The 17,682-nt window shown below is 35.6% G+C and overlaps 1 protein-coding gene across 5 annotated transcripts in view; it reads left to right on the plus strand.

The window, feature by feature from the left end:
- REV1 (REV1 DNA directed polymerase) overlaps positions 1–17,682 on the plus strand; it is a 57,714-nt gene that overhangs the window by 19,757 nt on the left and 20,275 nt on the right. The window contains exons 5-11 of one of the 5 annotated variants that reach the window (XM_058840785.1): positions 4,566–4,715; positions 6,740–7,452; positions 9,253–9,360; positions 10,833–10,949; positions 15,573–15,705; positions 16,639–16,767; positions 17,425–17,579. In XM_058840785.1, coding sequence (XP_058696768.1) covers positions 4,566–4,715; positions 6,740–7,452; positions 9,253–9,360; positions 10,833–10,949; positions 15,573–15,705; positions 16,639–16,767; positions 17,425–17,579 — 1,505 coding nt within the window. Of the gene's footprint in view, positions 1–4,565; positions 4,716–6,739; positions 7,453–9,252; positions 9,361–10,832; positions 10,950–13,835; positions 14,156–15,572; positions 15,706–16,638; positions 16,768–17,424; positions 17,580–17,682 lie in introns of those variants that run through there. The other 4 variants (XM_058840794.1, XM_058840822.1, XM_058840813.1 and 1 more) reach the window with 4 other exon arrangements.

A 17,682-nucleotide genomic window follows, 5' to 3' on the forward strand; every position in this document is an offset into this window, starting at 1 on the left:
TTGGAAGATGTTACTGGTTTTTATTGGTGTCATTAGAGATTTTGACCAGTTTGGAAAGACCAATTTGTATATGTTCAGTAGAGACTTGATAGAACCTAATATGTGAAATCTCCTAAAATTTTTATTCTGGCGTCTTGTGTTCAGGTTCTGCATCCTGGTTCTGGAAGGTTATACTGTAGAATAAGTCAGAATAAGAAGAACCAAGAATAGACAGATACATGAGTTTGAACACAAGGAAATGGGGGAATTCACTGTCTCAACAGAACAGGGTTCATATCAGAATCTAGAGTAGAAGCTGATTTCACATCCACCTCTCTTTTTTCCCCCTTCTTAACAATATTAAAGGGTACTCAGTGATTAAATAATCTTCTGTATATGGAATACCAAATTATGTTCTTAGTACATCAGTTGGTGAAAATCAGTGTAGTAGATGTAGAGTTCCCAGTTTCATCGAGTTGGAAGGGACTCTAAAGATCATCTAGTTCCAACCTCCTTGCCATGGACTAGGTCACCTTCCACTAGACCTTGGATGAGGTTGCTCAAAACCTCATCCATTCACTCCACTCATCCACTCAGCTTCTCTGAGCAATCTGTTCCAGTGCCTCAGCATCCTCACAGTAAAGACTTTCTTTCTAATACCTGATCAAAACCTACCCTCTGTCAGCTTCAAGCTATTCCCCCTTGCCTTGTAAAAAGCCCCTCTGCAGTTCTCTTGTAGGCAATATGATGGGTTTGCAATTTTTTCAGTTTGGTTAAGAATCTACCCTAAAATGTTGCTGTCAAAAACTACTGGTAAAATAGTGTTGATAGATCTTTGATCTTATCACCCAAGGTTGCAAAATGAAGAAGCTTTGATTTGTTTCTTATGTGCATATATTATGATTTAGTCCTTAATTACATGTTCACATGCCATCTTTTTTCACTATGGCACCTGCCCATTGTCTGCACAGAAAAGATTGAGTTCAGGTTGCAGACTGCTAATAGTGACTTGGCTTTTTTTTTTTGTCTCTTGTTCCTTACTCATTGCATGTGACTTGAATTCTTTGCTGGTAATGAAATGAATAATTAATTCCTTTCTTTTATTGGTGCTTATCACTATAGCATCTGTCTGCTTTCCAAAGATTAATGAATGTAACATAGCACCATTATAATGGCTATTATTTAATTTAATTTTTTTTGAGAGCCACCTAAAGGACATTAAGGTAAAACACCAAAAATATTCATAATTTGGAACATACCGTGGAAACTGTAAGATTCTGCAGAGTTAATTGCACAAGGATAGGAAGGCATATGTAGAACTTTATTGCTTCATTAAAAGCTTTACATATTCTGAACTATGGTCTAAAGTCAAACTCTTATAAACCTGTTGTTAATGGAAGTAGCGCTAGAATTTTGGTTTAATTAGCATCCCACAGGGATCTCCTGTAACAGTAGCCGCAAAATCTAGTGTTGCAGAGTAATAGTGTGGTTGCTGTAGTGACAGAATCATTCTTTCTGCATGTCCCTTATTGTGTACCTCTCTGCATTTGCAAGAGAGGAGAAGGATTACAGGCAAGCCTTCTTCCTAAGTCAATATTCCTTTATTTGAAAAATAAACTACACCATTTTGTAGTGTGGAAAGATTGTTGTGTAGTGAAAGCCAAATTCAGGTGATCTGAGAGCTTGACTTTCAAATTTGAATATTCTTTGAACATTCTTTGACATTTATAATCACTTTTCAGAGACTGAGGATAACTAACATGAGGTACCACTATTTGTGGATTCCTTATTTTGATATATTTGAATATTTTTCCTAAAGAAGTGTGTTAATCTAAGACAAATATGAAGAAAATAGTTTAAAATAACTTTTAAAAAATATTATTCTGGTATGACACCTAGTTTTCTGATGAGGATTTCACATGCAGAAGAGAGGAGTAGATATCATTTGCTATGACTACAGTAGCACTTTTGACACAGTCCCATTGCATTTTTGAAGACAAATTGGGGAGATATGAATTAGATAGTGGGCTGCTGGCCTAGGGATGCAGGTGCTGGCCCAGCTTGCTTGGTCACCATAGTGATCAGCAGTTCAAACTAGCAAATAGCCACATGGGGCATTTCTGAAGGGTTCATTCTAGGGCAGATGCAGTTCAGTGTCTTCACTAACAACATGGGCATTGGTGATACAGTGGAAAGTAGCTTCAGTAAGTTTGTGGATGATTTAAAAGGCAACAGTTGATCTACTGGAGAGCAGGGCTGCCCTTTGGAGAGCATCAGCAGACCGTAGGAATAGGATGGCAGAAACTTGATGAAATTCAACAAAGCAAAATGCAGAGTCCTGAACACAAGACAGAATTAGTTCTGTGCAGCCAGACAGGGCTGAGACACACCCTTGTAATCCACCAGGACCCTCAAATCTTATCCTAAAAGATAACCATGAAGCAGCAGTTGTGCCCTTGTAGAGATAAAGGCTAACAGCATACTTGTTTTATTTGCAAAACCACAGTCCAGATCAAAGAAAGTTATTCTTCCAATTTGTTCAACACTTCTGAAGTTAAATCTAGACCTGTGTGTCAGATTTTGAGATTTTTAGTACTGACAGTTGTAGTGTTCAGTTCAGAGGAGTACCATGCCAGTATGAGCATGTGATGCATAAGAGACCGAGGAAGCTGGTTCTGTTCTGCTTGGAGAGAAGACTAGGATGTGGTCTGATTGTTGTCTTTCATTACCTGTGTGGAGGTTACAGAGGGTGTGCAGCCAGGTTTTTCTTCAAGATGTACAGCAAGACGACGAGGCAATAGTCACAAGTTGCAGTAAGGGAAGGTTCAAGTGTAAGAAAAAGATTTTTCACAGTTAAGAGAGTGAGCAGTGCAACAGGTGCCTAGAGAGATTGTGGAACTTCTGCCTTTGGAATTAGTCAAAATTTGGGTGGGCTTTTAGTCCTGGGAAACCTGATACAACTTTAAAGATAAGCTTGGATCAGTGTTAGGACTAGAGATCTCCAGAGGTCCTTTCCAACCTAACTTTTTTTAGTGATTATGAATTCTGTGACACAGGGAAGGTGACATAGGTAAAGATGTTGAATGATGCATCTAAACTGGGATTCCTATTGCTGCATCTTAATGCCGTTTGGAAAAAAAACCTGTTTGTTGATCTAGTAAATGCAGCTACTCCAGTACGTAAAACCTTGATGTCATGAACAAGTTCTTAAATAAATGTGGGTTTCTTTAATCATCCTGAAATTGTAGCAATTACTCTGAAATAATAACAAGGTGTTTCTGCACCTACATTCACACAGTCTTTTGAGAAACAGTCAAATCAGGCATTGTAAAAACTCAGTTGCTGCATTACTACTTTGTGTACAGGAAGGCTTTGGAACTCTCTCAGGTGTATTTTTAACTCTGTTTGGTAATGTTTAATTCAAATTATGTTCCTTGATGATATATATTCATGTATCAAACAGTATTTAATTGCTGTATTTTTTGGGCTGTTTTACTATCCCTTTTCCATAAAACCTTACCAGGTATATGTATATGCTTAACTAGTTTTGATTTATCTAATTGGGAAACGTGATCTCCTAGTATATTATCTCTAATTGCAGCCAGAAAGCTCACAAGGGCTTTTGTTCTACTGTCCACCTCCCTTGACAGTAGTAGAGATTAGAGCAAGAGAAAGCATTCAGGTCTGAAAAACAGAAAAACACTGAGCTAAATTACCTTTAAAATCTGACTCCAGTTCTATCTTCAAAACTAAATACTGCTTTGATATGGGAGAGGTTCCTCTGCTGGAAGAAGTCCCAGCATCTCTGAGCCTGTATTCAATATGAAGAATGGTATACAAAGAAGAGGTGAAGTGCAAACTTGGAAAGCTGTTATCTCTGCTGCCAGCAACAGGTGCTGGGGTGAAGAGATTAAATCATCCTGTGGTGTATTTTTGAGACAATTTCACTTCCAAGTGTGTGGCTCCCCTAAGGAATTTAGCAGTTACTCAAGTATAATTGCAGTTTCAATGGAAGAAGGAAAAGAAGAGGGAGATACACTGGAACACGAGAAATAACTGGAATGATTTTTGTAGATATTTATGAAGGGTTTGTTTGGAAATTATTCTTCTGTTTAGCTTACCTCAGTGAATTTTTTTACAAGAACGGGTAATTAACCTTGTGGAATGGAAAAAGTAGCTATTTTTTAACAGTGAACCACATCCTAGCTGACCTCATTCAAATTCTGCCCTAGTTTGTTCCATGCTAAAGAGCTCTGTCAGCATTGCCAGGTAGAATAACCTGGACCACTAACCAAGAGTTTTTTTGATTATTTTGTTTGAATTAAATATTTGGGGTTTGTGGGTGCCAGTTGGAAAGAGAAATGGATGTAGGCAACTGACCAACACATGTTTGCAAATACCTTTTGTTGTACTAGTCACCCCATCACAAATTACTTTTCAGTTCAATCCAGCTAAGGATGAGAAAGGGGTTGTGGAAGGCACTTTAAGTAGATGTAACAGGGGGAGGGTTTAGCATAGAAGGTTGGGATTTTTTAAAAATTTCATAAGCAGTAACCTGTTCTTCCTTTTTTATTTTTTTTTTACAGCATTAAAGCTGGACGCCTCCTTTCGCATGTTCCATATCAGCTTTACACCAAGCAGTCAAGTGTTCAGAAAGGTCTCAACTTTAACAGCATATGCAAACCTGAAGATGCTCTGCCAGGTCCAAGCAATATAGCTAAAGATCTCAACAGGGTGTAAGTGTTTCTGATTTTGTAATGCAGATGCTCATCATTCACCCATAATGAGTTTGCATTTGTAAATAGCATTTTTAAAGCTCATTTCAGCTTTGTACGAGGCAAGCTGTGGGGTGCTGAAATTTAAAAGTAAGGTACAGCTGTATAAATAGTTGAGGAAAGAACTGTTTTACTTTGACTCCAAGCCTTATCTCTAGTCTTTGGACCACAGTTTGCTTGATAGTATGACCTTGGAGTCCTAGGAATTAATATATCTGTATGGCAGCAACAGGCATGCATTAAAGTATTCTGATGGGTGACACTGAAAAGTGGGTCTTTGTTTCAAAAATAAAAGCTGGTGACTACTTTTGCTAAAGGTGCTTAGGAATGAATATAAATGCATACTAGTTGTTAATCTCTTTTTTAGCCTCTTAAAAAAAAAGGAAGTCACAGGTCATATACATTAGGTGTGCTAACACCAAAGTTTAAATCATGCTTGAGAGAGATGGATTAGAAAAAGTATCCTAAGAGACCTTGAGAGGAGACTTGAAGAGAAAGCATCAGTGAAACTTTTTAACTAGCAGAGGAATTGGAATTTGGAAAGAAACGTAGCACTTGAACTCTTCTTTCGATTTTTTTTTTTAATAGGAAGATTCCTGCATCTTTTTCAGAAATACACATATGTTCATTTTAGGCAGGAATAATAACATTATAGATATTTTTTTTAGGCTGGAAAAGATATCTGGATGCCATGTGGTTCAACACTGCTGCTCAAACAGGGCCAAGGATACTGTGCAAGATACTATACTTTCTGTTTGGTACTGGTGTTCTGACTTCTTCCACAGTCTGCTGATTTTTTTGGAATCCAGTCATGCATAATGCTAAGGAAATTTTACCACGAGTAGAATTTGTCTACAGTTAGAAAAATAAAACCAGTCTCACAAAATTAGTATCTTAAGCAGTATTTCATACCCATATTTTAAACGAGTGGTAGAATCACCATCACGTCTTACTATTGCATTGTTAATGATTTTTTAAATTAGATGAATATTCAGACTTCCCAAAATATCAGTGTAGTTTGAAAAACATGACTTTAAAAGCCTCCCTATCCACTAAGTATGTATACTTGAATATACCATTTTCAACCACAAAACTCTTCTAAAAGACTATGTTTACTGTAATTTATGTTTTGATAATCTTAGCCAAATTGTTGTCATGCTTAATTGGCTTTCTGGTTTCAGTAGCATACTGAATAGCTAATTTTTTCCCATCTTTTTGTGTACTTAAATTGCTAGCTTTGGGAGTTGGGAGTGATGGTTGTTGGATTTGTTAGGTTTATTTCCAGCAGATCAAGAGTGTGTAGAACTCTTGAAGACTTTGGTTTCCATTTCCAGAGTTAATTTTTTGAATGAAAGCTTTCTCTTTGTGCTAGTGGCAAATTACTTCGGTTTATATGCTTAAAAGCTGAAAATTTGTTTGTGGTTTTTATCAAAGCTAAATACATATTTAATTTTTAGGGCTTGAACAGATTTTTTCATTAAGAAAAAATTAAATAAATCTAACAATCTAAAATAATTTTCTAAAAAATTGTTCTCTGTGTATACTTTTTCTTTCCTTTTTGTTTGTTTATAACTAGTTAAGAAAAATCACATCTCTTGATAAAAGGACAACTCCTTCTGATGGTTTGCTTAGTCCTGCAATATTCATGCTGTGCATGGCAGTGCAGCTCTGTTAACAAATAAATAATTATTGTAATTCAGTTGGAGACTGCCTGCTGGATTAAAGGCCTTGGAAATAGCTTTTCTAGTGTGAGCATGGTCACTCATGTGAACTCCTAGTTAATAATACATGAAATCTGTAAAATCTTTGGTATGGTGCTACGTTTTGTGCTGTTGAGAGGATGTGGCTCAGAATTTGAGGTAATTGTCTTGGAATGTAACTGAAGTATATATTGAGAACAATCAGGAAAAAAAAAGCTTGAACTTACATATAAATGTTCCTTTATTTATAAAAGATACAGTATTTAATTATTGTATCTGTTTCAGAAATCATATTAAAAAGTATGAAATGGAAAATGAAGTCACACCCAATGGGATAAGCAGCTGGAATGAAGAAGAGGAAGAAGAAAGTGACGATTTTGGATTTACAGAGCTGGAGGAGATTCTTCCCATACGGAAACAAAACGGGATTCAATCTCACAAAGACAGCACTGCTCTTTTTAATGGACACACACACACTTACACCAGTGCCTTAAAGACACAGGATTGCTTGGTGGCCTCCGGCAACGCTGTCGCGAGCAGGTTGTCTCCAGGCCCTGTGCAGGAGGAGGGGAAGACTGAAAAAGGCATGGTTGACTTTAGAGACTGCACAATGCAGCAGTTGCAGCAAAGCAACAAAAATACAGACTTTTCGTGGAATCCACACAGAACTATGAGTAACTCATCCTCATCTTCATTTTTGCACAGTAATGCTAAAATAAATGGTGCTCACCACTCAACTGTTCAGGGGCCTTCAAGCACAAAAAGCACTTCTATACCTGCTCCTAGCAAGGCAGCTTCCTTACCTGTGTCCAAACCTTCAGATTGTAGTTTTATTTCTGACTTTTACTCACGTTCAAGACTGCATCATATATCAACGTGGAAGTGTGAATTGACAGAGTTTGTCAACAGCCTGCAGAGAAAAAACAGCGGTGTCTTTCCAGGAAGGGAAAAAATTAAAAAATGGAAAACAGGCAGGTCTGCACTTAAAACTGACACAGGTAGATACTTGTTTAAGAAGGTTTATATTAAGAAGATGCCTTATATCTCCATACATTAAATGTCCAAATGAGACTACATAGTTTAGTATTGAGTATTCATATTATAGTCAGACTATCTGGAAAAACTTGATGACTTCGGTGCAGTGAACACTAACGGATGCAGCTGCTTTTGGCTTTGTTTGGGTTTTTTTAACTTAAAATGTTACTTAATGTGATACTCTGATCTATATTAAATTCTTCATTGTAGAAATAGTATTTCTGACTTTACCAAGATATATGGATTGATAAGGGAGAAAAATACTATGTATATCTAAATACACAAATCTGTAGTTGCTGTGTGAAAATCTGCAGGGGGAAAAAAGAGAAGAAAAAAATCCTTACTGTTCAGCATGAACATTTAAAAGATGAGTAACATTTGGACGTGAGTTAAAATCTAAATTTTTTTTTGTTAGTGAGAGTTTTATATAGATGTGGGTCTGTTAAAGTGGGTAGTAGTGTCGTAAGAGACTTTTGAACCTGGCTTGAAAAGAAATATTTTATGTCATTGCCTCAAGGACCAAAGTGAAAAAAATGTAGAACTCACCAGAGTCAAAGTGTTACAGATAAAATATTTTGCTTCTTTAGAATCTCTCGTTTACAGTCTTATTAAATTAAAAGGTTAGCTCTGTACCATTAAAGAGATTCTGACTCCTGTGCTGTAAAATTATTCACTTGTAATCATATGAAAATATGCTTGAGAAATTGCCACATCAAAAAAATTGTTAGATAATAAATTTACTGATTCTGTGTTTGTGTTAGGACACCCCAGTTATCAAACATGTTAGCTTATGAACTACTTAATGTGTATTTTTTAAAATCAAAATGTGGTATAAGCTAATATATTTTTATTTTCGCTTTGATTTGGCCTAGAGTATTCAAATAGTTAATGCCTGTGATTCAGTTGACAAGTAGCAGCTCCTTAACTTGGTTGCTTGATTTGTAAATACAGCCATTATAAGACAGTCCTTTATTTTTCAAAGAATGAGTTCAAAATGTAAATGATTAAAACCAAGAGGATATTTTTCTGATTACTCATTAATTAACTTGGATGTTAAGTGGAACAGTTCACTTGATGTATTGAAGTATTTTTTCACTGTTACACTTTATGCATTGTTCAAGTTAATTTTTTTGGTTAGATATTGCCACCTTTGGTAGGTCAGCAACACAGACATGCATACTTGAACTTGTAGAAAGCATTTCTAGTGTTTTAGCCATGTACGTTTTTCAGTGAGGAGTTACCTTGCTCATTTTTGCTGAATGTTTGCACGTGTCTAAGTACAGCAATGACAAAATCCAGTTGCATGGGACTTTCAAAACTAATTGTGGTGTGTTTCATGAAGAAAAATGGTAGCTCATAGTGCAGCTAAACTTACATTTTTATCTTTTGAAGCAGTCTTCTGATTGATGAACATAAAGGAGTAAAATTCTCTTCCTGATTCAGTGTTAACATAACGAAATTAAGATCCAGTGCCAACAACATGCATTTAATCTCCTTGGATTCGGGGAACTTGTTAGGGTAGAAAGTGTTAATTATAAGAAAATAAAAAATAGAAACTCTTAAGTTAATTCATTGTTTAGGCTGTTTGTCTGCTGCTTATGTTTGCCTTTCTTGGAGTAGATACCTTCTTGGTGAGAGGAAACAAAAATATTTATGGTTTAGAAGTGGTAAAAACTTGATAATAGACCTTGATGACTACTGTGAGTAGTACCAAAGTGTATAAATTAGGGTTCAAGTTTTCTATTGGTGTATCTTCATACTAGGTAATGTGTCTGTTGCGAGCTCAGCCAAGCCACAGAGCTGTATAATGCACGTGGATATGGATTGCTTCTTTGTGTCTGTGGCTATCCGAAATAGACCAGATCTCAAAGGTCAGTATTCAAGTCTGTGTGTTACAGTTTACTCAGTTAAGCCTTTAAAAAACCAAACTTGCACAATTATAACATTAATTTGGCGTATAAATATTCTTTCTTGCATCCTCATTAGTTAGGCCATGCAATTTTCATATTCTTGTTTATTTTCTCACAATCCAAAAGCAAGTGGAAGAGAGAACTGGAATTCTCCTTGCTATCTCCTTTCAGTATCTAAAATAAGAGAGAAGTAATACCTGTAGTAAGTATTCTCTGTGACATTCTACATAAACTTACTCAGATTTTAATTACCATATTAGAAATTGAATTTCAGTTACACTAAAAGTGGGGTTTGTCACTGTCTATTAAAAAAAAAAAAGAGGAAATAAAATGAGATACCTTATAATCTTCCTGAAGTAGTTTAAGAAGCTTTGTTTAACTAGAAAGGTGGAAAGGTCAGGGTTGAGAACTGTCTCTGCCTGATGCATATTTTTCAAAAGAAATTTGCTTCTCCTTTCCTTTTCTCTCTAAGCTCTTACACATGAGATATCATAAGACCTGGAGGATTCAGGAACAATTCAGTTGGTGTTTAGAAGTCTGAGTTGTGTGATCATCCTTAAGACATAGGAAAGTTAGTGGAGCACCTTAGCAAACTTTGGTGGGTTTGTTTTCTACAAGTGTACCATTCAGAAGTGGAGATCCTAGTTCTGTGCAAACACTGAACTTCAGGGGTGCACAAGTCTGAAGACTTGTTGCAGTGGTGACCATCTCACACTCACCATCTATCACAGACCTTGGGAAGAGAGTAAGCTGTATGTGTGGTTCCACTGCTCTCTTCTGTCCAAAGGCAGGAGCAGCTGTATCAAAGATTCTCCTGCTATGTTTGGTTTTTTAAACTTGATTTCCTGCCAAGTTTCAAATTCCATTACTGGAACATAAAGAATGTAGGACTTTTTTGCCAGAACTTTCAGTGCATAAATTAGCTTCCTTGGGAAGCACCATGGAGGTGTTGATATTACAGAAAAGTCAAAAGTTTACTAAAAGTTTTGGTTCACACAGTTAAGCTAAGTGGAACTAAGTGTTTTGGCATGTGTATATTTTTTTGATTTACTTAAGCTAATAAACATATTGAAGTATTTAAAATCAGTCCAGTGTTTGCTGTATCTTAAACTAATGAATCATTAAGTCACTGGTGAAATTTTACAGCTTCCATTTATATTTGTTATTGAAGACAAACTAGTATTGGCTGTATTTTCACTCTTGAAAAAACTTTTCTTCTTTACATGTGACTGCAATTAAGACAGATTTGTTGTCACAATTCCAAGGCTCTTTCATAGCTATTCCCTCTTGAATGCCTTGAGAGCATCTAAGCTTCAAAGAAACTATAAAAAGTAGATTAAAAATTCTTATGATCTTATCCTAATTGTGCTCTTATTAAAATATAAGCTATTATAGGTATTGACCTGTAAGTATATGCATTTTTTTCTCCACAGGAAAGCCAGTAGCTGTTACTAGTAACAGAGGTACAGGAAAGGCACTGCTGCGCCCTGGTGCAAATCCCCAGCTTGAACAGCAATATTACCAGAAAAAGCTATTGAATGGCAAAGCAGGTACAGATAAGTCTGTCTGTATGTATGTTTTTAACTGTTGTTATAGAAGATTTTTCTTTAAAATTATTCATAAAGTGTACCATGGATAAATTTATTTCTTTCATGTGTGGGATTTCAGAAGAGAAATACCTTTGGACAACATGGTGCTCTGTGGCCTCAGTAACAGCAGGCCACTGTGGCTTCTTGTTAGTTAGCTTTGCTCAGTATGGGTAAATTATTTTAGACTAATTTTAGGTTTTACTCACTTTCTTGAAGTTGAGTATAAGATTGAATGTTTAGTAGTTATTTAAAATTAAAAATAAATACGGGTTGTCCAGGATCACTTTTTTCTCAGAAAGTCGAGTATAGAGAAGAAGGTGCAAAATAAATTTTAGAAGTCTGCTACAGGGTTTTTTTTTATTATAGAAGTAGTAACAACAGTACATGTCCAGTGAGAAACTGAAAAATTGTTTGAAGTTGGCTTTTGAGTTGCATATGTAGAATATCTGTGTACAATCAGTTAATTTGGGTGGTCTGTAAAGCATTTTAGGTCTCTGGAAAGTTTGTGCAATTTTCATGAATTCTGTTTGTTCAATACTTTGTTTCCTGAAAACCAGGGTGTCTATTGTATTTTGGGAATTCCATACTTGCCTGCAGTAATTTAGAAATTTGTTACTTTCTGTGTCCTCAAGTAGTAGTATACTAATATAAACTGAAGTTTTATTAATATGTTTTATTATACTGTCTGAACTTTATTTAGTATTAGAAAGTATATTGCTAAAGATTAGCAACTTAAGTGGCCAGTAGCAGTCCATGTAATCATCTAGAAGTGTAGCTCTTACCACCAACTTGGTAAAAAGTGCATATACAAGGGGTAGCTGCTATTTGAAGTTCGATTTAGATTTGGAAGTTGAGTTTCTCCTTTGCCCTTTTGTATATGCAGTTTTTACCAAACGTGTGGTACTAAGTACTGTTATCAAGTTAACACCTCAGTGTTTTATTTTGGTGAGACAAGATGAGGCAAAAGACAGATTGTTCTTCCATGGTTGTTTATGAAACATTAGTACTTTGGCAATTGGCAGGTTGTTGAGGGTTTTTGAAGACATTTAGAAGCAAGGTATTACTGGAACTGATGTCATTTCATTTGTTGTTTTTGCTGTAGTTTAAGAACATTTCAAAACCAGGTAGAATGTATGTTTGTGGAACACACTGGCCCTTAAGCTTTTAAGGACTTTTCAATATGCTCCAGACAAAAACAAGCTGTGGTCTTTATGGAGTTGGAATTTCTGTAGAAGAGCTTGTATATGAAGTATTAAATGGTAGTTCAGTCTATACAGTGACTTGCTAGCTTTTTTTAGTGCCTTGAACTGGGTTATACAACTGAGTGGTTTGGAGAGCTAGATGATTGAATTACAGTTTAGCTAATACTTAGCATGTTCTTTTGATTCACAAATTCAGTAGTATCTCTTCTGCTGTATTTATTGCTTAAGTGTACAGCAGCTTTCAACCTCACTGTATAACAAGCTTAGTTTCTTACTGTGGCAGCTTTTTCTGCATATCACACATTCATTTCTTTTAACTTCAACATCCAGTCTCAACTGGCTTGCATGCAGGCAGGCAGCTAGCTCTTTCTTTCTTAATACTTAGGCTGATTGTGCAGCCTATTGTTTTGGTGAAAGGATTTTTTCCAAACACTCTTTTTATAGTCTCTGTTTAATTAGCTGCAGTTCATAATATTTTTGAGTCTCTGTTTATTTTATCTCCATGTACAATCATTTTACCAATTAAAAAAAACCAACCTGTTGTTTCTGCTTGCGTTTTCTCATAAGTACATGGTTTGTCTTCCTTTTGGGGTAAAAAAATTACAGTTAGTTATTGTCTTAGATGTAAAGGTGGAATTGCTGGTTAGGCTTCTCAGACATCACAGTATCTTAGAAAGTGACACACTTCACAGCATTTGTTTAATTGTGCCTTGCCAAAGGGAAATACAGTGCAGTAGGCACAAGCATTACATGCAAAAATGCTTTTTCTAAAATGTCAAAAATAACAGAATGGTAAATTAGGCTGTTACAACAAACACAATGGGTACATGTTATATAAATAAAATAGAAAGATAGTTGAGAGGAGCATAGAACAGGAGCATATTTTCACATCCATGCTTCAACATGGAACCCATTTCAGTTTTTGGTGCTTCATACTTTCCAGGCTGTTCTCTGATACTGCCTTCTCCAGATCTTGCTTATTTGAAAAAGGTTCCAAATTACAAACCAACCAAAACCGCAGAAACAGAGCACCTCACCCCCTCAAAAAAAACCCCAACAAAAATGTAACAAAAAAAAAAAAAAACAACAAAAACAACAGAAAACCCCAAATCCTTATGAATCACTTTTGACCAAATACTGAATTCTGCTGCTTCAGCTACTTCTTTTTTTTTTTTTTTTAATTACTTCTTTAGTGATACTGGTTCCTGACTCTGATCTGCATTACTAGACAAATTTCTAGTGTCAATAGAATCTTCAGTCTTTTATGAAACACTTTCTTTTTCTTGTATTAATTCATCTAAAAATACATAACTTTTAGATTTAAAAACTTGATACTATTCTCACCCTAAATCCCCAAATTGGAGATAGGCTTTCTAGATAATAGAAATTACTTCTCTACATACATGCCATCTTTAACATTCATGTTCTAAAGATAAAAGATTAACATATGTTAATCATGATTCATAGTTTGGGGTCTCTTCCATGGCCAGGATGCCCAAGATGTGAATGTTTTCTAGACTTCCTTTCCCTCAACCCTAGAATCTCCCTTTTCATTCTAAAGAGCAGCAGATTTTAACCATCATATTAGTCACAGATTTATTCTCAGCGATTTCTTTTTCACAGACTTGGGTCCTGGCCTCTGATTTCTCCATCCGTTGCTCCACATTCACCATGTGCCTGTCTAGTTTCCCAGCTTTTGATGAGAGGTTCTCTACCTTGCCTTCCATTGAGGACAATGTGTTCTGCATTGCCCTGAATTTCACATGAAGTGACTCCATCAGCTCATGGGGGGATCTGCTCTGCTGCGATGTGGAAAAAGTCGACGAATCCAGTGAAGATAGACAAGATGACAGCATCATCTCAGGCCAGGGCACAGGAAGGCATGGACTAAAGAAGTTGTTCTTGTCATTCTTATCTTTATTTGGGGCATAATTTTGCTCTAATTTTCAGTTGCAGACATCTTAGGTAACTTATTGAGCTCATCATAAATTAAAATATTTAAGAAATTGAAAAGTCCACAAATTTAGCAGAAATTCTGAGTAAAAGCACATGAGTTAGGCTCTACCCCTGGTATCTCCACTCACTCATTACACCACTTTCTCTGGTTTGATAGCTACTCATATGTGCACGTAGCACCAGGTTTCTTTGCAGTCAGATTGCTGGTGTGTAAGTTGTTAGCACTGTGGATTATAATTAGGCATTGTGGCACTCTGCAGTAAACTCCCATTTATATATTTATATTACAAAGGTGTATGATATTAAAGAGACTACGGTAATGAAAAGAACTGTAGTGGATTTCATTTTAAATAAATAGAAGCATTTTATCTATATGATACCTTGTTGTTTTGATTCTGATGGGAGTTTGGGCAGGCATAGTAGTTTTTGCATCTAGTGATTTTTTTCAAGCTGATTCATATTTAGAGTATAGCAAGTATTTCAAGGTCTACATACTGTGAAAACCCAAATAGAACTAGAAAATCTTTTGCTTGTTTCCATTATTCAGTGTCATGGAATTCTGTCTAGTACTTAGTACCCAGTGGGCCTGGAGGATCCTTTAAAATTTATATAAGAATATGTAGTAGTAAAGTTTTACAGAATTAGGGAAGGTCTGTCTCATTTTAAGTCTGAGGTTGCAGTATTTATAATTGTATCATTTTGATCCAGGATGAGTTTGTGATGATATTTGAAAGAAATTGTCATATCCTAATAAGAGAATTATTAGTAAGTAAAAACAGTTTTTTCAGTTAACCTCCCCATAAGAGGGTTAACAAAAATACAAGTTTCTAGCTAGTTGTTTTTACTTAAACTAATTGGTATCTGATTTTCACTTCAAAATCACTTTGTGGTATCTGGACTGTTAGAAAAATAGTTTTAAGTATGATATGAAGTGGATTTGTGTTCTATAAGAAGTTTCAGTGTTCTGTATCTAGGGTGCATTTTGTAAAAAGGAACATAGCTAAATGTCTTCATGTTTAGTTAAGCAGTTGTTAAATAATTTTTAGTGTCTTGTATTTATTGGCAGGATGTGGTTGTAACAGTTAGCCATGTGTGTTTGATCATTTTTATGGTCAGTAAAGCTAAGATCATTCTTATTTTACAGTGTGGTGTATGTAGTCACCAATGCTGCCTAGTAATTTTGGGGGAAATAGAAACACCATTTTTCTATTAATATTGTTCTCAGTAGTATGTACAGACCTATCTAGAGAGACATTACTGGGGAAGAGGTCTGGGTTTTTTTCTGGACCACGATATGAATCAACCTCTTCATCAAAAGATAACAGTATAGAAATTGTATAAAATAAAATCTGTAATTTTTATTTTATTTGCATTTATTCTGTTGAGCTCTTAGGAAAAATAACATAGACAAATTTTATTTTTTAAGCAGAAATTAGAATACCTGATCAGTTGGACTCATCAGTATGGGAGCATCCGGATTCCACACGTGTGAATGGAGCTGACTTCGATCTCACTGTTCTCTCCATGGCTGAAATAGCTTCTTGTAGTTATGAAGCCAGGTAGGTAAAAGTTACCCAATAGTTTGCTTGAAAATCCCATACCAATAGGCATAAGATGTCCAAATAGAGTGGTTATTAGAAAATATGTTTCTGTTCAAAAGTTGTAATTATATAGGTTGTTAGAATTTAACAGAAGCTCTTCCCTGTGGATGCTGCTGCTTGGTAGATGCTGCTCAGTAGCTCTCGACCCAACCTCCGTATAACTTGAAATAAAGCCTGTGAAGAAAAACTTTGTGCCTTTCACTGTGATACTGTTGATTTCATGTTATCATCATGTCTTTGTATCAAAGTTGTAGTATTTTATAGAATTAATGACACATTCTGAAGGTTTCATTTCAAATAGAAAGTGTGCCTATTAAAACCATTTTTGCAGAGCCTTTGCTCTCTGCAAAAGATCATCTCCAATGACCTAACTTACAAAGGTTTAATATATGAAACAATTTTTATAAATATGCTTTTGAAATACAGGGGTTTTCCCTGGTGGAAATAATACTCCAGAAACTATTCCTTCATTGGAAGCTTTCTTGGGCTTGCTAGGATAGGCAGGCTTCTATTTCTAGCTCAGGAAAACTTTATTAACAGGAGCCTAATTATGTTAGCTTGCACCTTGGAATATAAGATCTCACTACCTTAATCACTGCAGTACCTGTGTGTTTTTAATTTGAAACAGAAGATGGCAAATGTGCTTTCTGGAATCTTTGTCTTTAGCATTTTCCTAAAGGCAGATTTCTCATGCTCCATGGCTTAATAATGCACAGCTAATTCAAATACTCTAATTGCAGTTATTTTTTAACCTATTAAATTTCTGCCTGTTGACCAAATTCTTATTCGCATTTTTGAGGGAAAAGACAAACAATTAAATTGAAAGTACTCCCTCTTAATTTGTGGAAAAGTTTGCAATGTGTTTACTTGGTGTTTATTATTTAATTGTAGACAAGTTGGCATAAAGAATGGAATGTTTTTTGGCCAAGCAAAAAAGTTGTGTCCAGATCTTCAAGCAGTTTCATATGATTTCGATGCATACAAAGAAGTTGCACGGACAGTATATGAAATACTAGCAAGGTAATGTGCTGTTTGTTTGCATCTTCATGGTAAGGTTATCAAACATATTTTCTTTGCCACTACTGAATGCTGTTATTCATTTTGTATTTTCATCTCCCACTCTTGAGCTTCAGTGAAGCTGTTCCTGTTTGAGGTCTTTCTTTTTGGTATTTTTGTTACTCTGAGCACCATGCGTCTGAGCATTCTTTTATCCTGAAGCCAAATCCTGTAAACAGTCAACATCTGACTTCCAAATGAGTCACTTAAATTTTTTACTCATTTACATAGTGAGAAGCAGATCCATTCTTAGAGGGGAGATTCTTCCAAGAGATGTTTTTTGTGTAATTTAAGAGTGTTTTATTAGAGTAGCATCTATTAGAAACTACTTTCTGGTTTAAAATGCACTGGAAATAAAACTGGAAATTTGTTAAGTGAAAAATAAATATTCAACTCCTTCTACAGCTGTTCCTTTAAAATCAAGATGCATGTTGAAATTAGTCTTACATTAGTAATATTACTGTAACTTGCTGTTTTAGCATTTTTAATATCTAAGTGATATGTGATACAAAATAGGCAGGGAAATGCCACCACAAAAGGAAGACTTTATTTGCTACATATTTGTTTTAACAGATGGTGAGCTGTTGCTGGTGTTTCACCTCCTTTACTTTGTGTTGATAGCTATACGCATAACATCGAAGCAGTCAGTTGTGATGAAGCACTAGTAGATATCACTGAAATCCTTACAGAGACCAGACTGACTCCTGATGAATTTGCAAATGCTATCCGCACTGAAATCAAAGACCAAACTAAATGTGCAGCTTCTGTTGGGATGGGTAAGTTACTTCATTTCTGTTTACAAACAGTCACTTCTTTTGTTAATGTATCAAAGCTATGTAAGTTTGCTAGAACTCCAAAGTGTTAGTGGAATATGTTGCC

This window comes from Poecile atricapillus, chromosome 1 (assembly GCF_030490865.1).
Source record: "Poecile atricapillus isolate bPoeAtr1 chromosome 1, bPoeAtr1.hap1, whole genome shotgun sequence".
NCBI lineage: Eukaryota > Metazoa > Chordata > Aves > Passeriformes > Paridae > Poecile > Poecile atricapillus.